Source organism: Stenella coeruleoalba, assembly GCF_951394435.1.
Source record: "Stenella coeruleoalba genome assembly, chromosome: 1".
In the NCBI taxonomy this organism is placed as follows: Eukaryota; Metazoa; Chordata; class Mammalia; order Artiodactyla; family Delphinidae; genus Stenella; species Stenella coeruleoalba.
This window is the reverse complement of record NC_137169.1, coordinates 150,356,474-150,379,752: the sequence shown is the minus strand read 5'-3', so window position 1 is coordinate 150,379,752 and position 23,279 is coordinate 150,356,474. Positions and strand designations below refer to the sequence as shown.

Below are 23,279 nucleotides of genomic sequence, written 5' to 3'. Positions count from 1 at the left end.
ACCACTTGCAGCCAATGAGAAACTGCCACAAGCTCAGACTCTGGCTCTTCTCCAATGAACTTTCGTTCAAAACAACCCTAGCAATTTCTTCCTAAAACCTAATAAAAGCAAGTCCCTCTCCTTTGTTCTCTGGAGTTGCCCATGATTCACCATAGCTTGCCTGTCCTGAATTGCAATTCTCTACTACTCCCAAATAAACCCATTTTGCTGGTAAAATAACTGGTTGTTTTATTTTTCAGGTCGACAGGTGATATAGATAAAAGGAGAAGGAAAAGTTAAAAATAAAAATCTAGGGAATTCCCTGGCAGTCCAGTGATTAGGACTCAGCACTTCCACTGCTGGGGACCCAGGTTCAATCCCTGGTTGAGAACTTCAGGGCCCAAAACAAACAACAACAACAACAACAAAAAAAAAGTCTAAACTTGGAAGCAGTTTAGATAATAGAAATAAATCCAAATACCTTGTAAAAGGACTAATTTTAATTGGTGTGATATAAAGAAGCATATTTACATCAATAGAGGAGGGTTTGTGTAATTTCCATAAAATAACACTAGGATGTCACTGTTTCAAATGTATTTATAATCCCTTGGTTAGAGTGCACTCTATTCAGTGGAGTGGTGGAAGGACGTTTTTAACTGGTCAGCTCTACTAGAGGGTGGAATGGATGCCTAATCAGGAGAGACAAGGAAGAGAGATGGTCTTGAGTTTGACTTTTTGAGTTTATGGCCAAGTAGCTTCATTTTAATCATTGATATGCCCACCTTCAGTAGGACACAACATTTGAGTTTTGTTTGGGGCAGTGACAGGCAATGAATAACCATGTCTTAGCTTTGTATATATGAGGGTTTTCAAAGTACTGATACTTACTTGAATATTCACGCACACACTCGCATCTTATCCCTTGACCAGAGGCATCCACTTTAGAGCTGGCAGCCCCATAAAACCCAAGGGTTGAGACCAAAGAATACTTTTCAGAGTTTGAAAGTTAACCTCGCACCCTGGACTTAAACCACTTTTGCCACCTCAGCATTAAGTTTAAAAATATTTCAGGGTACTTTCAAATGACATGGCTAGAGTCTTGTGGAAAAACAGCTGCAGGAATGCAGGGGGCACTGGCGAGTGACACAGTAACTTTAAGTCTTCGTGTGCTCTATCACCAGAAAGTCATTTACAGCTGCAGGTCTTCTAAGGCAAGAATTCAAGTCTCCAGGCCTGACCCGCATAAGCTGGGTGCAGTCACCTTTCCACCAGAAAGTGAGACTAGGAGATGACAGATGCTTGGCTTCCTCTGCAATGTGCTGCACAAATAGTAAGGGTAATCATTGTGGCGTGCCCAATCATTTTATAAAGCCAAGCACTAATTAACCCTCCCAAATGAGGAAATGGAATAATTTTTATGTTAAGTATTTAGAAGTAAAACCTCATTTTAGACAGCTGACAAACAGCTTGGAGAGAGGGAAAATGTGTGTATGCCCTTTAGCATGGAAAAATAGCAAACCACCTCCGGGATGGGGGACATAGGAGCAACATCTATGTACTGCCTAAAATGCTGCTCTGATCACATCACTCCTCTGATCAAAGACCCTCAATGGTTCCCCAGAGTCAGTGGAATTATGTGCAAATGCTTCAGAGTAGCATTCAAGACCCTAGCCTGCTTTTTCATCTCCACCACACAAGGCCTCTTGGATCTGCTTCAGCCAGCCTGGACCCCTTGCTCTTTTGTAAATCTGAGACACCTGAACAGGAACAGTTGCCCCCCCCACCCCCACCCCCACCCCCACCCCACCGCACCCCACCCCCACCCCAGTCAAGGGTAATACTTCAATTACCTGCACCTGCGATGCTCTCGCCCACACCTGTCTGCCCACCCCTCCCCCACCCTAGCCACATTTTGTCCCTCCTTCGAACCTCCCAGCACCTGGTTCTCATTACAGCATCTCTCTTTCTCTGGTGTTTGTGGACCTCAAGTCTGCATCGCCCTCCAAGGTTTATGCGCTTTTCCCACCAGGTCCGCGGTGTTGCCCGGGTAAAGACCGAAAACAAAAGCAGAATGAGGCATCCCCTGAAAGCTTCAACTTCTCAGACCCAGCATATACCACCAGAGAAGAGGGTCAAGCTGGCCGGAGGACTCGAACCCCTGAGGCTTTCTCTCCCTTGGGCTTTGCAAACCTCCCAGGGGCCGGCCAAGGCCGAGATATTTCGCAGGCGGCCGCCCAGTAGCGGAGAGACAGGCGGGCGCGGGTGGGGGCCCCTCCCAACTGGAGCCCGGCTAAGGGGCAAGGCCGGCGGCTCGGCCGGGACTCTAAGCCGCAGGGTGGGGTGCGGCTGGGGACTCGTGGCGCGCCCGCCCTCCAGGGGCCCTCCGCAGCTTCCACCTCTCCGAGAGACCACGGTGAGGGGACGCCGGCATCCCGGGCGCGGGGGGCGTTGGGAGACTTGGCGGCGACTGTGGGCTGCACGGAAAGGCCGGGCGGACGGGGCGTCGGAGCCCGGCTGTTCTCCGCGCCTTCCCTTCGGCGTGGCGGGACACCCGGGTCCGTGCGTTTCCCCAGCCGCGGGCGGGGGGCGGTGCTGCCTGCCTCGGACACCACGCCCGTTCGGGGGCGGGGACCGGGACGGCGGGGAGCCTCCAGCAGGTTCGCTCGGGTTCTGAGGCTGGGTGGCCGGACACGAGCCGGAGGTCTAAGGCGCTTGACGTTTGGTCCGTACCTGACCAGAGGTGTCAGTGAACTTTGTCCCACCTCTGTCCTGTTGCGGTGCCCAAGGACGCTAAGTCCCTCAGTTAAAAGGGAGAAGTCAGGGTGTGTACACAGACCCCGGCACCTCCCGGGAATCTCGGGATCCCCACCTCTGGGCAGAACCCCTGTGGAGGCTCTGAGGCTGTCTTGGAGGACAGTTCCTAACTAAACTGAACTGTGAAACTGTTGCCGATGTTCTAGAAGACCCCCTCTGCATCTGGGAAGGTCTAGACTGGGCTGGGTTGAAGGACCAGAAGCCGGGAGAGTCTGTCCATCACAGGAGTTACCTCAATGAGGAGAGTGGACGGGTGAGGTGAGTTTTCTGCTTTCATTGTGACCCTTAAGCAATTATCTGGATTAACCCATCTGTACTCAGGGGGCCAGGACAAGTGTCCAGAGTAGGTGCATATCCCCCCAAAAGTGGAGGGTGCAGATGAGCTTTCAAAGCGCTCTAACTCCAGAGTCTGTGCCTCCATTAAGCCACAGACCTGAACTCCACCTTCTGCCCGCTTCAGGGTGTGGAGGACACCAAGTCCCGGCCTTGGAGACTCGTTCTCCTAGGGGTCTAGGGCTAGAAGCTCCAGGATGCCCTATCTTGGCATGCGGGGGCTCTGCGCCTTCTAGAATCATCCCAGCCAGCAAGACAGGGCACTAGGCAGTGGGGTTTGGCTGCTTGGTATTGACTTTCTCTAGAAGATCTAGGCTTTAGCCATCTTTGTTCTCAGGCCCTGGGTAAATGAAGAGAAAATGAGGGCCTTAAAGTGTGGGAAGGCCTGGAAAGGGAACCCAGTAAAGGGAACCAGGTAATGCACTGCTAGGCTTCAGGCTCCAGGGAGGACAGATAAATGGGTGCTCCCAGGGAAGTCTTTTAAAGCCCCTGGCCCTCCGCAGACCGTGCCACAGCTCTGCTTCCCTCTAGAGCATGAGTGTATCTCTATCCCTGTGGGCCAGGCTGGGGTGCAGATGGGTAGTGCCTACTGGGAGCTCTACTGCCTGGAGCACAACATCCGGCCCAGTGGCACTGTGCGCAGCAACAAGGCACTGGGGAGCTGCGCTGACCCCTTTCAACACCATCAGTAAATCAGGGCTGGCAAGCACGTGTCTGGGACTGTCTTTGTGGACCTGGAGCCTTCTGTCATAGGTGAGTGGGCACTTGGTGGGTTCCCCACCCCCAGCCCATATTTTTGCCATCCCCCAAATCAGCTGGGAGCTCTGCTTAGGGGAAAAACTCTTGGAATGCAGGCAATCACCAGCCAAGAACAACAATAAGGTCTGTTGCTTTTGTCTAGACTCTATCTTCAGGAGGGGTCCTGCGGGCTTCCTGTGCTGAGAGGGAGATTAGTCAGAGAGCTCTGCCTGGGAAACCACTAGATGTTTGAGTCAGGGGTCAGACCTAGAAAGAAGACTACAGAAAAGAGTGGATATTAAAGCAGAAACTTTAAACCTCCCTTTCCCTACCCTCAGGCTCTCAGGGATAACATTGCCTAAGGAACTGGGTGCTGAGTTTAACTGAAATGGGCCCCTTAATAGGACGTGGACCTGTGTGAACTTGGCTGTTTTTGGCTCTCAAGGGGTTCTCTGCTTCCTCCTTTCTGCGTCTGGATTTCCTCGGTTTCTTGTTCCTGAAAATGTCACCCCTCCCCCATCTTCCTACAGACGTTGTTATAGATGTTGAACTGTGGACTGGGTTTTCTGCATTAGTCTGTGTTCTTATTCCAATCAAAAGTCAAATGAGATTCCCCTGAACACACCACTGATTCCTTACTAAGCAGAATGAAGTGGCTATGATGAGAGGGAAGGAACTGGAAAAGGGACCCCCTAACTTTCCCCCTCACAGCCCAGGTAGGACTGGGCTTTACAAGTGGGCCTCAGGCCCTAATCTTCGGTTCTATGTGGGGGAGCTCAGCAGGAAAGGTCCTAGTGCCTGTGTGGAGGAGACCTTTCCCCCCACACAGGATGGGGTAAGAACTGGCAGGTATAGGCAGCTCTTCTACCCTGAGCAGCTGATATCTGGCGAGGAAGAGGCTGCCAGCAACTCTGCCCGAGGCCACTACACTGTGGGGAAGGAGATCCTCCATCTGGTGCTGGAGTGGATCCAAAAACTGGTGAGCAGACCAAGTGCCCTTGGCACCTGGGAGGCTGGACTTGTGTGGAAGAAAGGGGAACCACAGGCCTATGGCTGGTGCTGGTTCCTCTGGCCTGTCTGTCCACTTGCTTCCTCTAGGGGGAGCTGCGTGTCTTGGGTGTGGATCTAGGGTTAGAAGTCTGAGTAACTTGCTCTGCCCTGAGCCTGTGGACTCTGGCTTCTGCCCTGCTGGTTATTGCTTTGCCACGCCTGATTGTCTGATCCAAACCTTTTTTGATTTTTGATCCATCTCTAGCCCCAGCAGGTGGGAGGAAGCTGCCTCAGAAGCTCGGCTTGTTGTTCTTGGACTCCTAAGCAGGGCTTTCCAGCTGGGAGAGGCTCCTCTTAGCTTTTAGCCACTTTTCCAGTTTATCCTATCCCTTGCCTGAGGCCGGGAGAGCCAGGACCAAGGCCAGCTAGGAGCCAGTACTTTGGCGCTGGCCGTCTAAAGGGATTGTCCAGACATACTCTCTGCTGCTCAAAGACTGAGGACTTGCGGGTAACCTGAGGAATGGGATTCTGTGTGAAAATATGACAAAGCAGCCCTTTAAGCTTAGACCTTTCTTAAAAAGGAGAATTTCTTTTAGTTGTCAATTTACATAAAGCCTACTTATTCTATTTTTTGCTTTTAAAAATGTTTATTGTATATAATGTATATTTATTGTATATAATATATATAATTGTATATGACATATTAGTTTCAGGTATAGGACATAATGATTTGATATATGTAATATTGCAAATGAAGAACTTTTATATTGTTACTACTCATGTGTCTGGTATAGTCTGATGCTTTTCTAGTCCAAGGAACAACTACATCAGAATCACCAAGGGTACTTGTTAAACCTGCAGGTTCCTGGGTTCCAGTCTGAGGTGGGGCCTGGATACCACCACCACCAGCCCCAGTCCCACTCTCCTGCAACTAGGTGGCAGAGCTACAAAGCTGAGAGGGCTCAGCTCTCTGACTACAGATCCGATGTCCACCTGACCCTCATCTCCCCTCCCCTCACTCCTGACACTTCACACACACAGCACTGCCCTTCTAGGTCATCTGTCTCCCCAGAACTCCAAGCCCCTTGTAGGTATTCTCTTCTCACATCTATAGAGGTGAAGCAACAGAGCATGAGAGAACTTTCTGGAGTGATGGAAATTTCTATATTTTGATTGGTTTGCTAGTTCTATAGGTATATACATTTGTCAAAGCATTCACTGTATGTATAATAATATGTATACAGTTAAGTATAAATTATGCTTCAAAGTTTTGTGTTTTTGAAGTATAGAAGTGAATACAGTTGTAGTTAGGTCACAATAGTTTTGTAGACAGGAAAGAATCCTGTCAGGAGAAGAGGGCTGGGGACAGATGATAATGCCATCTGCATCCTTAACAGTGTTATCTCCTACACTAGACAGACCAGTGTACTGGGCTTCAGGGTTTCTTGATCTTGCATAGCTTTAAGGAGGACACTGGCCCAGACTTTACCTCTCTGCTGATGGAACAGCGTTCTGTTGACTGTGGCAAGAAATCCAAGTTGGAGGGCTTCCCTGGTGGCGCAGTGGTTGAGAGTCCGCCTGCTGATGCAGGGGACACGGGTTCGTGCCCCGGTCCGGGAAGATCCCACATGCCACGGAGCGGCTGGGCCCGTGAGCCATGGCCGCAGAGCCTGCGCGTCCGAAGCCTGTGCTCTGCAACGGGAGAGGCCACAACGGTGAGAGGCCCGCGTACCGCAAAAAAAAAAGAAATCCAAGTTGGAGTTTACTATCTACCAAGCCTCTCAAGTGTCCAAAGCAGTTGGTAACTCCATCCTTACCACCCATACCACCCTGGAGCACTTGGACTATGCCTTCATGGTAGGCAATGAGGCCATCTATGATATCTGTCACTGTAACCTGGACATCAAGTGCCCTACCTACACCAACCTCAACTGGCTCAAGGACCAGATTGTCCTCCATCATTGCCTCTCTGCATTTTGATAGTGCCCTCAATGTGGACCTCACAGAGTTCCAGACCAATCTGGTGCCCTACCTCTGCATCCACTTTCTGTTGGTGACCTGCTCACACATTGTCTCAAATGAGAAGGGCTATCATGAGCAGCTCTTGGTGTCAGGGATCACCAATGCCTGCTTAAACCCTCCAATCAGATGGGTCAAGGGTGACCCTCACCATGGCAAATACATGGCCTGCTCTGCCATGCGGATGTGGTGCCCAAGGATGTGAATGCCACCGTTGCCACTGTCAAGACCAGGTGCATCATCTGGTTTGTGGGCTGGTGTCCCATGTGTTTCAAGGCAAGTTAGGGATAAAGGGAGGGATTAGCATGTGTCCTGTGTAACCACTGAGAGGGAGATTCCTTTAGAGCTGCAGGCTTTGAAACATGCACTAGGGATTGGGAGAATCAGGCAAATAACAGCGTTAGAGTCTGTCTTTAACTCTTTTAAATTAATTAATTATTTTTGGCTGCGTTGGGTCTTTGTTGCTGCGCGCGGGCTTTCTCTACTTGTGGTGAGCGGGGGCTACTCTTCGTTCCGGTGCGTGGGCTTCTGATTGCGGTGGCTTCTCTTGTTGTGGAGCGTGGGCTCTAGGGTGCTCAGGCTTCAGTAGTTGTGTCTCGTGGGCTCTAGAGCGCAGGCTCAGTAGTTGTGGCTCGCGGACCCTAGAGCGCAGGCTCAGTAGTTGTGGCGCACGGGCTTAGTTGCTCCGTGGCATGTGGGATCTTCCCAGACCAGGGCTCGAACCCGTGTCCTCTGCATTGGCAGGTGGCTTCTCAACCACTGCACCACCAGGGAAGCCTGGTTGTCTTTAACTCAATAGATCTCAACTTGTCTAGAGCCCAGGCCTTTGGTCTGTACACCAGGTTCAATTCTATTGGAAAACTCGCCTTTATGAAAGGAAAGTATGTTTCATGTTTCTTAGCCTGGTATATAGGCATTCCCTAGGCTTGCCAGTCAGATTGGGGGTAGTGCTTTCATTGTTCATGTGTGCCAGGGACATACCCATTTAATATGGCTCCTCCTCAGAAGGGAGTGCTTTTGGAAGCACAGAAAGGCCTGCCATTCAGATAATGGGCAAAACAGGGGTCAGAAGGTGTATGAATACTGTCTCTTCCTTTTGAGTAATTTGTTTATGCCCCACCCTTTCATCAGTTCACATTGCCAGAGGGTACTGGGCATATGGCCTAGTTTAAGTTTTATAGGTTTTGTTTCAGGGTGAGACTAGAAAGATTAAAGGTGACAGCTGTGGCATTTAGAAACTATACAGCTTTCCTGCCCCATTACACTGCTGCAGACATGACTGCAATGGGAGGGGAGGCAGGGACTCCTGGTCATAAAGATAATAGCAGCTTGCTAGTGTGGAAGAGTTGTCCTGTAGCTCAGAACAAAGGGGTAGGGAATCTAGGAGGCTGACTTCCTTTCTCAGCTCCATGTTAGGAAAGCTTCAGCTATTCAAAGGAAGAATAGGTTGCCTTCAGGAATTGCTAGTAAGCTTGCTTTCCTTGGAAGCATTAAGGGGAAGTTGACCTTGTTTTTTTTTTTTTTTTTAAACACTGAATATCAAACACATTTGCACTGAATATCATGAAGGAACTGGCCTTGCCAAGATCTGAGGGCAGAGCAGACTTAATCTTGTTTGAAGAAGCCAAGAAGGCCAGTGTGGCTGGGGCAGAATGAGCCAGGGGGAGATTAGGAACAGCTAGGGCCTTATGGACCATAATCAGGATAGCAGTGAAGCCAAGTTACCACGGCAACCAGTCAAAGTTCCTCTTTCAAGTCTCTTAAGAATCAGGGCATGGACCAGAGACAGCACAGGAGCCTCCCAGCATCCTAGTCTGTAATTTAATGACAGGGTTCCTTGTTTGTTCTCATTCCAAGAAACTGCTAGGGAGCAGTTATAAAGTATAAGTAGAATGAGGGTGATGATATAACTGGGCCAGTTCAGTTTTTGTATTCTTTATGTTCTCTTCCACTGCAGCTTTTCCTGCCCTTCCATGAGAAAGAAGCCAACTCTAGCCGATGGCAGCAATCTTGATGGCGAACTTCCCTAGGAGCACTGGCCGGTGATGACATGTTCATCTTTCAGAACATGGGCTTCACTAAGGATGTGGGCAACAGGTTTCTGGTCTGTTCAGACTGTGAAATCGGACCAATTGGCTGGCATCGCCTCGATGACAAGAACAGTTTCTATGTGGCCATGGAACGGGTTACCCATGAGTAACTGAGGGGAAGGGAATCAGCTCCACACCCAGCTGTAACAGCTGCTCCTCACAAGAACTGGCATTTAACCTGGTATAACTGCAGCTGCCTTCTCTGTACTAATATAAATTATGAGTATCAACATGTCCAGCTGAACATGCAGAGAGCTAATCCTGCTTCCTCAAAGCCTCGAGTGCATGCCTCTTGCTTAGTTTGCTTTGCATCACAACATTTCTTAATTTCCCTTTCCGCCCCAGTTTTAGGTCCCCGGGGTACTTTCACAAGCTAATTCTCCTGCCTGGTATTCTGCCTGGGCTCTCTTTTATCCAGGAGTTCCCTTGTTTCTTGCTCTAGAACGGCGGTATTCAACCTTTTAGCCACAGTGACATTTGAGAAGTGATGCTCATGTGCTGATAGTTGAAACTCCACCTTTTTCCTCTCTCATTCAAGAACACATATGAGTGTCTGAGAATGACTTCTTCGTATGGCTAACTTTATCTACAGCAATTTATTCTTTTTAAAAGTAAAGCATTTACAAACCAGTATGTAACTGCTAATCAGAAACACATTACCTTGGACACATTTCTTGGAATCAGAATGGAGGGTGTGAGATATAGAAGGGATAGGCCTTTGCCGTATAATACATGAGTTTATAGGTTTGTCTTATCTGGACAAGTGACTCTTCATTTGCTCTTAGGAGAGACTCCTTTAATGGATAGTGTCATCATTTACTGAACGTACTGGGCATGGTCCTCTCTGAGTTTGGGTTCATTTGGAATCTCTATACCAACCCAGAATACAAACTTTCCATCAAATGCCTCTATTTATAGCTGTAGGGTTGCTCTAACAGTTTGATGTTAGCAGCAGTTTGATGTTCAATATTATTTTCAGTTGTTCTGTCATTGGTCTTCTGAAATGACTCACCATCTTAGAGGGAATCTATATAACCAGGTTTTAGGTATCCTCCCATCATCCCTACCTCTAAGATTCAGTAGACCTAGAATTGAAGTGACGACTAAATAGAGACCATCTGCTGTCCATTCCTTTGCATTTGTTTTCTGGTTGCTTCCTCCTTCCTCTCCACAGAGCTTACTCTAAGTGTCCCCCAGTTGAAGTATGGGCCTTTTGCAACCAGCCTACTCCCCTAGAAAGGCAGCTTCCTTCCGCAATCATAGCCTCAATGAGCTCTAGTAGAAAATGAGAGAACTGTTGTCCACGATTATGGCATTTGCAGGAAAACAAGAACAAAAACAAGAATTATCCACTCAGGTCATAAGGAGCAAAACCAAGCAGATGCCTCTAGGTGCATATGGTCCCTCGTATCACAAGCCAAAACCTAGGCAAAGCATTTTTTAAATTAGGCTTTGACTTTTCTTTCCAATTTTAAACACAGAGATAATACACATTCATTTCAGATAAATACAAAAATGGGTATAGAAATGTTTTTAATCACTCATATTTCCACCATCCAAAGATTGCCAATGGTTATGGTGTACATACTTCTCAGTGTTTTTCTATATGTACTGTATATAAACATGCATCGTCTTTTAAAACAAATATGAGATCACACTCTTTTATAACTTGCTTTTTCCATTTAACAAAATACTGACTTCCCATGTCAGTAGATATCCATCTATATACACCATTGTTTTTAGTATTCCATTGTATTTCTGTACTGTAATTTATTTAAACGATCCACTATTCGATTGTCTCCAGTTTCTTATAAACAACGTGATATAACGTGCAACCTTATAGCTAAATCTGTTTACACATTCTTAATTATTTCCTTGGCTACATCATTAAAAGTGGAATTGCAGGGTATGCACATTTTCCAGGCTTTGCTGTATTGACACATACTCCTCAAAAACAGCTGTGCTAATTTATTCTCTGGCAGAAGAGAGCATTTCTCTGAACCCTTCCTAACATTGTGTATTATCATTAAAAGAATATTTTGCCACTTTGATAGAAAAAATCTCATTGCGTAATTCGTTAATTTTATTTCTAATGAAAAGTTATATACTTACTGGTCATTTATATTTTTTTTGAGAATTGCCAGACATCATTGCTCCAATAGCCAAAAATATCGAGCTGTTATTCTGCTTTTTCAGTTTTATCTGAAAGAAATAAAGGCATTTAAGCATCGAAATTAGACTCTTGCATGTCCTTGGGAAGAATATATAATTTGAAAAAGCAGAAGAGAGCTGAAACCTGAACTTTAGGGTTTGTCTTGAGATATGTCAACTAATTAATTAGTCACTTAGTTCTGCTATAAGGTGAGAATGTCATCTCTTCATTCCCCTCACATGTAATAGGCTCTCAGTAAAGATGTGTGAATCAGTTAATTGCTATTTGCTATAGGTAGACAGAGGTAACCCATGCTTGCTGCTATGAGTATAGAAACCTTCCTGTTAGGGAGAGCAATTGGTTTTTCCGAGGCCTAATGGTTTCTACAAAACTCTTTTTTAACACAGAATCAAAGATGGACAATGGCGTACTGACATTTTACATATTGTTACCATGCTGTGTATGAATGAGGCTACTCCAGTAACTAACAACTAATGAGGATTTCTGCTCTTGTAATGGTGCATAGGTAATTTGGACTGACCATCCCACTGAGGGCAACTAGGAAGGCTGGACAAAATATTTTAAAAGTCCAAAGGAATCAGAGAGCTAACATGTGTTTGAAGAATTATTGGACCAGGACCATTGAGAAGGCGGAGGCCCTGGGAGGTGGGCTTAATGTTACAGGCCACTGTTCCAGCACTTGTCAAACTTGGAGGAGGCAGTTCAGAGGCTGATGTGTGATTTTGACAGCCTTCCAGAAGTAGGGGCCAGAGTCTGTCAAAGGGGAGTAGACCTGGTGAATGCCCCTCACTTTGGTTTGTGGCCCTCAGGCCTTTGCACCCTAGGAATAGGGGTGAACCAGAAGTAGGGAAGAAAAAGGCTCTCGAAGGGGATTGCAGCTCAGCTTCCAATGATCCCAGTCCTTAAAATTGGATTAAGGTGATCCTAAAGTGGGAGTTTCCCCAAAGCATTGGCATAAGCAAACAAAAACCCTCTCTAGAGGAAAATGTCGTCATTCTAAACTTCGAATTGTCTCTGCAAACAATTTTGCTACTAAAATATCCTGAATACAATGAAACACAACCAAGCATATGAAACAACAGAAAACCAGTAAAAAGACAATGGAAACGGGCCCAAAGAGGATGGACACATTGGAGCTTTCAGACATAGACTATCAAATAACTCCTTATTCTGTTCAAGGAGATATACAAGTTTTGAGAATTTCAGCAGATACCTGAACATGTGAAAAAACAAGTTAATTCTGGAATTTAAAAATATCCAATAACCAAAATTAAGAATTCAGTGGAAGGAATAACAGATTTGCAAGACTGCACCCAAAACCTTATATAACATTACTGAGAAAAATTAAAACAAATTTATGGGACCATAAAACCAGAGTCCACAGTCTAAATGCATTCAAAACAGCATCTGATTTACTGAGATTCAGGAGTCAGTGAGCTAAGAGTGGTTTTCACCTTTTTAAATGGTTATATAAGTACATAATATCCTCAATTTTGCCTCTAAGAGGCAAAACCTATACTATTTATTATCTGGTCCTTTAGGAAAGAAGTTTGACTCCTCCTGACTAATATTGTAAATATGTCAACTTTTCCCCAAACTGATGTATAAATTTAATAAAATCCCAATAAAACCCCAACAGCTTTTGTGTGTGTGTGTGTGTGTGTGTGAAATTCAACAGACTGATTCTAAAAGTTACATGAAAATGCAAAGGACTAAGAATAGCCAAAGAAGCCAGGGAGAAAAACAAGATGGGAGAATTCTTCTATTAGAAAGATATCACAGTTTGTCACATGGATAGAAGATTAATGGAACCAAATAGCTCAGAAACAGACCCATGTATATGGATGCTTGGTTCATGACAAAAGTGGGAGTAATGAGTTTGGGGAGGCGGGCATAAGGAGGTCTTAGGCAATGCTGATAATGTTCTACTTTTTAAACATTTGCATAGTGGTTATGTAATAAATTGTTAAGAATTGTACACGTCTTTTGTGCACTTTTCTGAATATATGTTTTTATAATAAAAAGGCTTTTAGAAGAATGTAACCAATGAATGGTCCTATATAAAGCTCACATTCCTAAACATTAGTTCTTATACCCTTCATAATTAGATTACCTTTCTTTTCTATTATCTCCTAAACCTATATACATTTAAAAATTAAACCCTTGATTCTGCTTGCTCATCTCTAAGGAAGGTAAGTTTCGTTTGGTGTAGGGACCAAGAATATCCTGTTTACCATTACATGTTTGGTGCCTGGCCCAATGTCTGCCACATTTTAATAGTTTGATAAATACTTGTTAAGGGAATTTAAACTCCATTGGATGCTATATTACTTTAATGGGACTAAAGTATTCATGCAAATTTTTATTTTTTTAAATAATTATTTTATTTTTGGCTGTGTTGGGTCTTCGTTGCTGCACGCGGGCTTTCTCTAGTTGCAGAGAGCGGGGGCTACTCTTTGTTTTGGTGCATGGGCTTCTCATTGTGGTGGCTTCTCTTGTTGCAGAGCATGGGTTCTGGGTGTGCGGGCTTCAGTAGTTGTGGCACACGGGTTCAGTAGTTGTGGCTCATGGGCGTAGTTGCTCCACGGCCCATGGGATCTTCCCGGACCAGGGCTCAAGCCCATGTCCCCTGCATTGGCAGGCAGATTCTTAACCACTGTGCCACCAGGGAAGCCCTCATGCAAATTTTTTTTTTTTTTAAAGGGCTTCCAATGCTTGGCTTATTTATTTATTTATTATTTATTTATTTATGGCTGTGTTGGGTCTTCGTTTCTGTGCGAGGGCTTTCTCTAGTTGTGGCAAGCGGGGCCACTCTTCATCGCGGTGTGCTGGCCTCTCACTATTGTGGCCTCTCTTGTTGCGGAGCACAGGCTCCAGACGCACAGGCTCAGTAGCTGTGGCTCACGGTCCCAGTTGCTCCGCGGCATGTGGAATCCTCCCAGACAAGGGCTCGAACCCGTGTCCCCTGCATTAGCAGGCAGATTCTCAACCACTGCGCCACCAGGGAAGCCCCATGCAAATTTTTTAAATGGAGTTAGGGATTAGAGTGAATTATATTTCTGATGCAGGAATAGTGGGTTAGAAATTAGGTACTGCACTTTTTTCTAATGCCTTTTGACAAAGAATGAAAACAGATGTGATACAGGATCATGCAGCGTGTACATCAGTGTGACTATGACTATGGCTAAGTCTGAAGAAAATAAAGGTGACAACTTCAATTAACTTCAGCGGTGCCAATCCTTCAATTGTGATCAAGGATTCCTGGACTATGTGTCTAAATGTCAGAATTTAGGGTGAAGTGGCAGAAGTGTCCACCAAATTCATTTCATGTCTATCGAAACTTGAAATGCATTTTGCCTCATGTATTATAGAAACAATGTTATCCATGAGTAGTTTTGTAGCCTATGACATAAACTATATGTACCCAAAACACGATATTGTAACAAATGATTCTAATTTGACATGCTAGGTACATGTCCTCTGTTACAAGTAGTGCAGGGTCCCTGGTGACCCCAGACAGTCTATTTCAGATTAGGGGCCGGGATGGAACTATGACCTGGGGGAACTAGTGAGGAGCTGGAATGTAAGCTGGGGACACTCATGGTCCTAAGGAGGTGTGGGGAGAGTGATCAGTTCCCACAGGTTTACACATTATCTTTTCCTCCCACTTTGTCCTGAACAAGCTCTGGTATGAGATGTGAAATAGGGGTTGGGTGGCTGTTGGAGTTCCATTTCAGGGAGGAGTTGTCCCTGTCAAAGGGGAGGTAAATTTCAAGATAAGACAAAAGGGCTTTCAATAGAAAGTGAGCTCACCCATCTTGGGTACCTACAATAAGGTAACCACTAATTGTAAGTAATTCAATCATTTGAAAGCAGGTTCTGCCTGTACAGCCTAGGCACTGGCTCAAGAATGAATAGGTGAGGCATGGTCCTGATGTGCCCCTGTTCACCTTGATTCTTTACCACTCCAAGAACAGGATATTCTTGTTCCCACAAAGCCACTCCATCTTATCCCCCCCTCACACCCCCGCCCCTTGCCCAGACTGACTACACTTTTTGGTTGTCATTTCAATTCCATGTCATTTAACTGCTATGTGGTGAAATCCTATGTATAGGGAAAGGATGCAGGCTTATCAGATTCCTTAGATTGCTTCAAAATTAGAGTTAACCACGAGCCTTTCCCACTGAGCTTTGGAATATTTTAAATTCCTGAAGAACTATGTGAAAATGATGTGTCTGCAATGGCACGGGGTTGTGATGAGGGGTGTGTGTGTAAATAAAGGTAACTTTCATCTTAAATGGAGTCAGGAAGCCGTAAAGAGGGAGCTCTCACCCACCTGCCACTTGTTGCAGCCTGCATAACCAGCAGCAAGAAGGAAGATAGAATGCTACTTTCCTTCTGGTATAAGGGAGGACATTTTTCACACAACAATTTTATCTCCTGCTTTTAAGAAAAAGGAAGGAAGATCCCTCCTTGACCCAGCAGCAATGCATTAACACTTGTACCCAGAGAAACTGCCATAACCTCTGACCCTGGCTCTTCTCCAATGCACGTTTGTTCAAAACAACTCAAGCATTTCCTCCTAAAACCTAATAAAAGCAAGCCCCTTCTCCTTTGTTCTTCAGACTTGCCTGTGATTCACCATAGCTTACCTGTCCTGAATTGCAATTCCCAAATAAACCCATTTTGCTAGTAAAATAACTAGCTGCTTTATTTTTGTGGTTGACAATGCCTACTGCTGATCACATGCTCTTCCAACTGCAACACAAATTAACTATGACATCTAGTTCTGATATAAAGTTGCTTTGGAATAAACTGGGAATAGAATCGCATTAAATGTAGTGTCTCCCAAATCATATATATATACATTCTCTTATAGTCCTTAGAGCAAATTTAACTACTTTTATTCAGTGATTCATTATCAATAAACACTGAGAACTTACTACAAAATAAGATTATGCTAGGCACTGATAACACGAAGATGAATAAAGATACAATTATAGTCCTCAAGGATTCAGATTATTTGGTACAAGTAAACAGATAAATTATAATACTACGTGATAACTTTGGTGTTTGTTTATCTTGGCTTTACTACAAGGTTACAAATCCCTTTGCAAACCAGAATGCTGTCTCTCTCCTTCCTTCCTTTCTTCTTTCCTTCCTTCCTTTCTCCCTCCACGCCAGGTCTTAGTTGCAGCAAGCGGGATCTTTAGTTGTGGCATGTGAACTCTTACTTGCGGCCTGTGGGATCTAGTTCCCCGACCAGGGATGGAACCCGGTTGTGAGTGCAGAGTCTTACCCATTGGACCACCAGGGAAGTCCTATCCTGTTCCTGTTTCTTTGTACTCAAGTGCACGAGATAGTGTTGGGCACAAAGCAGGTGTTCAATAGGCACACTGTACTATTCATTTCTGTTCAACTTAAAAAAATTTTTTTTTTAATTTTAGGCTCTTCATTGCTGCACACGGGCTTTCTCTAGTTGCAGCTAGCAGGGCCTTCTCTTGTCGCGGAGCGCGAGGACTTCAGTAGTTGTGGCTTGCGGGCTCTAGAGCGCAGGCTCAGTAGTTGCGGTGCACAGGCTGAGTTGCTCTGCGGCATGTGGGATCTTCCCGGACCAGGAGTCAAACCCGTTTCCATTTCCGTTTCCTCTGCATTGGCAGGCGGATTCTTAACCACTGAGCAACCAGGGAAGCCCCCTCTGTTCACCTTTAAAATCACTTATGGAGTGCCTGCTCCCTGGATAGTACTGCCAGATATGTTAACAGCTATTGCAGTGATTATATACTGTCACAAGAAAGATTTGGGCTAAAAGATACACTAACTTAAAAGTTTCACCTTCATCCTGTTTGGATTCTCAGTGGTCAGTTTAAGTGGTTTTGCTATTTCATTCCAAAAAAGCATAGCTCTGCTTTGCCTAAAATCCGATTTACGCTTTCGTGGCCGGCAGCTAACTTTCTGACGCCTGGGGAGTCCCGGCCTCAGCGCGCGCTTGCACGCATGCGCACGCACCCACGCCTCTCCAGGGATGGCTGGCACGCGGGCGCACACGCCCTCGCCTCGCGATGAGCGGCCCCGCCAGCCCCCGGCGCGGGCACCGAGCACCTTCAGAAACCGGCGTCCGCGGGAGCGCGCGGACTGGCGGGCGCGCTGGGCTGTTGGGTGGTTGCGAACTGGCGCCAGCCATGTCAGCCTCAGGAGTGGCGGTGCTGCTGTCTTGGCTGAGCTGTTGCGGCTCGGCTCTGTGGAGGTAAAGAGACGCCAGTCGCGGGCGAGGGGGGCGCCCCTTGGGCCGGGCAGGCGGGGACCCACCCCGGCGCCTCAGCGTCCCGGGGCCAGGCGCTCTTGTAGACCACAGCCTGGTCTCCCAGTTCCCCCAACACCAGCCCCGGCTCACCCCGCCCCTTCCGAGAGTTTTCAGTGAATGAGGGCGGGAAATGAGGGCACACTGTTAGGACTTGGCTGCCTCCTCAAGTTCCCGCCGTAGGGTCGCGGTACCTTCACGTCGCCATCCCCTGGACCCCACTGCACCCTTTTGCCTGAGGGAAGAGAAGCACAGGAGAACCGAAAAGTCTCCACCAGAAATAGCGGAGGCGGGGCGGGGGGGGGGGAGGGGAGGCCAGCTTCACTAGGGTAACAGGGTAGTTGATGGTTTATATTAGGTAGTTGTGGTTGAATGATTTGTGAGAGAGTGCTTTACAAAATATACACTCTACAAACGTAAGGGTGTGTAATTCCCGCATAAAGTGGGTTGATTTGGGGAAGGAAAACTTTAAAGTTCTGAGAGATCCTCTATGCAAGTTTGCTTTTTGGTCAACATTAGGTGACTGCTGGATTGGAAAGTGTATCAAAATATTTTAGATTTTCAACACAGGTTAAAATACAGATGATTAACTAGAAAAATCAGATTTTGCGAATATTCTGTTTAATGGAGGCTTTGCTATAACAATTATTATTACCTTCTAACATTAAGATGTAAGGATACCCACAATAAATCAAACTATTATAGAGGTTTCAGAAGGAAGGGATCCATGGCATCTCAATGGACAGATGGAGAGTTCAAATAGAGTGAGAGTAGCCATTGGAAAGGATTATTGAAGTACTGAGAAAAAGTAAAACCGTAGCATTCTGACAGAACTTTGTAAACCTTCATTTTCTTCTTTATAAAATGACGATGATTAAACCCATCTCATGGGGTTGTTGTGAGGCTTGAATACAATGATATATTTCAAGCTCTCAACACATGCCTGTGTCAATAAAGTATGGTACCTGATATTATTCAGCTTCACCTGTGAAACTTAGGGAGTTTATAACGTTTGTTATGTTGTACACCAGAGGTCATCAACTTTAGTGTAAAGGACCAGATATTAAATATTTTAGGCTTTTCGGTCAATGCAGTCTATGTTTTAGCCACTCAACATTGTTATTGTAGGGGACAGCATACACCAACAATAGTAAACAAAGGGCGTGGCTGTGTGCAAATACAAATCCGTTTACAAAAACAGATGGGATTTGGCCCAAAGAACGTAGTTTGCCAACTCCTGGTGTACATTCATAATTAAGGAAATGCTAAATTTCAATTAGAGGTTAGGGAAGACAAAAATGGTATTTTTTTGTCATGGTAGTCACAGATTCCCTGAATTTTAGTTCTTAATAAGGTGTGCTTTTAAAGGACAAGATTTCTTAAACTTAATATAATGAATTTGTGTTTTATTGTTAGCCTTTGGGGGGTGGGGGAGTTGAGAATTCCAGGGTAGATGTTTTATTTAAGAAATATTTCCCTGCCCCGAGGTCTTAGAGGTATTTACCTAAATTTTCTAACAATGTTACTGAACTTGAGTCTGCTTGCTGATGCGCAGTAAATCCAATCTACTGACACTGGGTTGTGGTGAAGGAAAGTTCAGCATTTATTGCAGGTGCAAGGAGGCAATAAATGCTCAAAAGACGTGAACTCACCAATGGACTTAAGGGAAGAGTTTTTTAAGACAGTTTGAGGGCTTCCCTGGTGGGGCAGTGGTTGAGAGTCCGCCTGCCGATGCAGGGGGACATGGGTTCGTGCCCCGGTGCAGAGCGGCTAGGCCCGTGAGCCATGGCCGCTGAGCCTACGCGTCCGGAGCCTGTGCTCCACAACGGGAGAGGCCACAACAGTGAGAGGCCGCGTACCGCAAAAAAAAAAAAAAAATGTGTGGTGAGTTTCATTTGTAGAGTTTTCTAATAAAATCGTCTTTGCATACATAGGATAAGTGCAACTTGGTCATGGTTTATTATCTCTTTATACTTTATTGTATTCAATTTGCAAATATTTTCTTTAGGATTTTTATGTCTGTATTTTTCTTTTTCATGATGTCTTAGGTTGGTTTTGATATCAGCATTACACTAGCTTTACAAAATGAGTTGGAGAGTGTTATCTCTTTTTCAGTTCTTTGGAAGAATTTGTATAGGATTAGGATAACTTGTTCCTTGAACGTTGTGATTGGACTCATATGTTAAACCCCTGAACATAAGTGTTTTAGTGTAGATTTTAAAGTACCACTTCAAATCATTTAATGTCTTGTCAGAAGCTTGTCTGTTTTACTTATCTTTGTGTCTTTGTTTTCTATTTTATTGATTTCTGTTTTCATTTTTCTCTCTTTTATTTTCATTAGGCTTATTCTGATATTTTTTCTCAAATATCTTAAGCCAGACATTTAGCTCACAGTTTTTGGTCTTTATTCTTTTCTAATATGGCATTTAAAGGTATTAATACCCCATATAGTACTCCTTTGCTGTATCCCATAAGAAATGATATATAATCATTTCATTATCATTCACTTCTAGACATTTTTAACTATAATCACTATTTCTTCTATAACCCTCGAATTATTTAGAAGTTTGTTTTTATTCCAAATATGTAAATATTTGATTATGTTTTTGTTAATAACTTCTCCATTAATTGTACTATAATCAGAGAGCAGGGTCCACATGATACCTATTCTTTGAAATCTGTTGAGACTTGCTTTATGTCCTACTAGATGATCAGTTTTTATAAATGTTCCATATGCACTTGAAAAGAATATGTTTTCTCATGCTCTGCTATTCTATTGGGTCACATTTATAATGGATTGATCTTCTTTGTCCCTGAAAACACTTTTTGTCTCAAAGTCTTTTTTTCTGTTAGATTAATATATCCAGTGGGGGTTGGACTTTCTGTGGGAATCCTGTGCTTCCTGCAATGTATGGTTTTCCCACATGAATGATTTAGCATATGCTTCTGTCAGATGCCCAAGAGTATGACCTATTGAGGACCAATTCCAGGACAGACAAACCCCTTAGGATGAATAAGGGGTTTGAGAGAAAATGGTCTACCCAAAGAATATATTTTTTAGGCTGGATAGAGAGAGAAAAAGTGAAGTCAGGAATGACTTATCTCTTAGGAGATGAAGGAAGGGGTAAAAGTCAAGAATTCTCTTTGATTTGGAAGAACTGGTAGAGTGGGAATACACTAGAGAGAGTAGGAGAGGTACATTCTTAGAGTCCCAGAGTGAGATGACACTGTCCTTTTCATTAAAAAATTGTCCTAGCACATGGGCCATCTGCACACCCACACCTTTGATCATTCCAGATCCATTTCCAACAATAACACAGTAAATATTTGACATAATTAAGGAAGCAGGAACGAGAAGGTGTTATTATAGTTGTCTGTGATGAAGTTAATAAATTAAATATGACTCCTTTAGCTACTGTTCCCTCCATATCCTGTACCCAGCCTTAGTAGGAGTTGGAAGCTGATAAAGGAGAAGGTGGGGAAAAGGGCTTGTCAGAGAAGGTAGTTTTATCATTTAGCTACCAGGTTTCATTCACAAATTGCCCAGCTTAACTTTGTAAATTAAAATACAAAAATTTTCACTTGTATTTTTCTCTTTCCTGAGGTTTCTGTCTTTCTTACTATAGTGAAAGAGGTCTTGGATTCATAAGTGGGAGGTGGTTCATACTTACTTGAAAAGAGACTTTGATGAAAATATATTCCATTTTAATTTATAGGGATATATAAAAATACATTAAAATGTTTTATATTTTATCTGAAATCTGCATATAGATAAAATGTTTCATTATAAATAACAAAATATATTTCATTATGGGACTGACATCTATTAAAAGAGTTACATAGTGATATCCCAGCAATTCCACATACAAATACACACAGAAATTGCCTCTGATTTAAGATTTTAAGGATGGAGCAATTCCAATGGCAATTAAGTGTGTAATGTAGACATGGAATAGATTACTGAAGCAAAGGGAAGGTAAAGGGAATTTCAAGATGATGCTTTATGATAGCCACTGGCCTTATCTGGCTTTTGAGTACTCGAAATGTGGCTAGTCAAAATTGAGATGTTTCGTAAGTGTAGTATATACACCAGATTTCAAAGACTTAGTACCAAAAAAAAAGAATACTTTTGAATAAAATATATTATTAGAAGCAATATCACTTGTTTTTTCTCACTTTTTTAATGTGACTACTAGAAAACTTTCAATTCCATAGACATTATATTTTTATTGGAGAGTAGATAAATCATATACACAGAAATTAAAGTACTCTGAATTATAGCGAGAAATGATAATGAACAAGGACTCATAGAAATTTGCTCTTTACTTCAATGCTTCAAATAAGAAATACTGTTTTTTTGATTTTTCAATCTTTATCCATTTTATTTTAACTCAGTTTACAGGTGAAGGAGTTAGAGCCAATATTCTTCAACAGTTTTTATTCTAAAACAAAAACAAGATGTAAAAGTATTTACTTCTTGCTATAGTGTCTTCAGATACTGAGCAACCTTGAGCGCACCTTGAGTTATGGGTAGATGTTGCTGATATTCCCAGTTTTAGCCCCGACTATACTTTCTAAGAAGGTGCTTGGGCAGAAATGTAAAGCTCATGGCAGCGCAGGCATGCTCTGACCAAGTATAGAATCCCTTTTATTTGGGGGAGAAATTAGTTTTAGTATTCATATTTGACATTTTCCTCTGCAGGTATTCCAGTAACAGCCCAAACTACCACATTTTTAGTACCAGAAGTACTGTAAGTATTTAATTTTTTAAACTATAATTATTAATTTTTTGACTTCACAGCAGAAAGCAAAGTTAATCATACTCAGTCATACAGCACAGTGTCATTCTTTTATTTTTATTTTATTTCCTCATCCTATATATCTTCCTAATATAAATTCCCCCTCCAATAAATGTTTTTAAATATGTATTTAGCAAAAATAGGTAGTGTTGTTTTTGAGTGTTTTTGTGATTCAACATTCACAAAATGGTGTTATGATACAGACAGGATGACCATGCAGTATATTGTTAAACTATTGAGAATTAAAGATAGTGCTATTAACAGTTATGCTGGGACAATAGGTATAAATCGGAGCTGTCTAGACAAACCAGGATGTATGGTCACCCAAGCTATAGACTTCCTTCTTTACATTACTTTTTAAATTCAACACTGTCTAGTACACTTAATGACGCCTGATTACTAGTGTGTGTGTATATTATTTATCTATTCCTCCCCCTAATGATGGATGAATGGCTTCCTACCACCACAGAAAACATTGTGATGAATGCCCTTCTACATGGCCTTTTATGAATCTGTGCAATAATTTTTCAGCTATGGTTCGTAGGACATAGGGAAGCAGACACCTAACTTAACTAAATTCTGCAAGATTTTTTCCAAAATGGCAATCACAATTTATATTCTTACACCGTGAACATCTTCACCAGAATTTGGTATTCTTGAATTTCCCTTTTTTTTTTTTACCAATCTCATTACTACATAGTAATAGTTTACTGCTGTTGTTATTTTCAATTCTCTGATGACTAGTGATTTTGTGCATCGTTTGCCATATTTATGCAGGATTCTTCTGTGAATTGCCTTTTCATTTTTGCCCATTTTCCACTTAATGTTCTACCCTTTTCTCGTTGATTTACAGAGCATTGTCTACATTCCACTCTATGTATTAGTCAAATGTTGATTTTAAATATTTTAGTTATCATTTCCTAGCCTCTCATCTACTCATCTAACCATTGACTTTGTCCATGGATACTTTATTTTTTTTAAAAGATGACTTTTGTTGAGCCATCCCATCCCTTATTTGATGTTACAGTTTATACTTTTTTTG

At 43.6% G+C, this 23,279-nt stretch overlaps 2 protein-coding genes across 2 annotated transcripts in view; both read left to right on the top strand.

Moving 5' to 3' along the window:
* Positions 1–1,990: 1,990 nt before the first annotated feature.
* Positions 1,991–9,073, top strand: LOC307176416 (tubulin alpha-1C chain-like; the record flags this gene model as incomplete). Its single annotated transcript, XM_079902467.1, is given in 11 exon segments — positions 1,991–2,636; positions 2,940–3,051; positions 3,557–3,788; positions 3,790–3,823; positions 3,826–3,878; positions 4,694–4,843; positions 6,270–6,398; positions 6,616–6,803; positions 6,805–7,045; positions 7,048–7,149; positions 8,939–9,073. Coding segments are annotated over 11 exon segments (2,022 nt in total).
* An 8,099-nt stretch (positions 9,074–17,172) lies between these two features.
* Positions 17,173–23,279, top strand: part of CATSPERE (catsper channel auxiliary subunit epsilon) — a gene marked incomplete at its 3' end in the record, with an annotated part of 242,258 nt that continues 236,151 nt past the window's right edge. The window contains exons 1-2 of the mRNA XM_079916436.1: positions 17,173–17,384; positions 22,141–22,189. Of these exons, the coding sequence (XP_079772562.1) occupies positions 17,200–17,384; positions 22,141–22,189 (234 nt within the window). The 5' untranslated portion in view covers positions 17,173–17,199. The remainder of the gene's footprint in view (positions 17,385–22,140; positions 22,190–23,279) is intronic.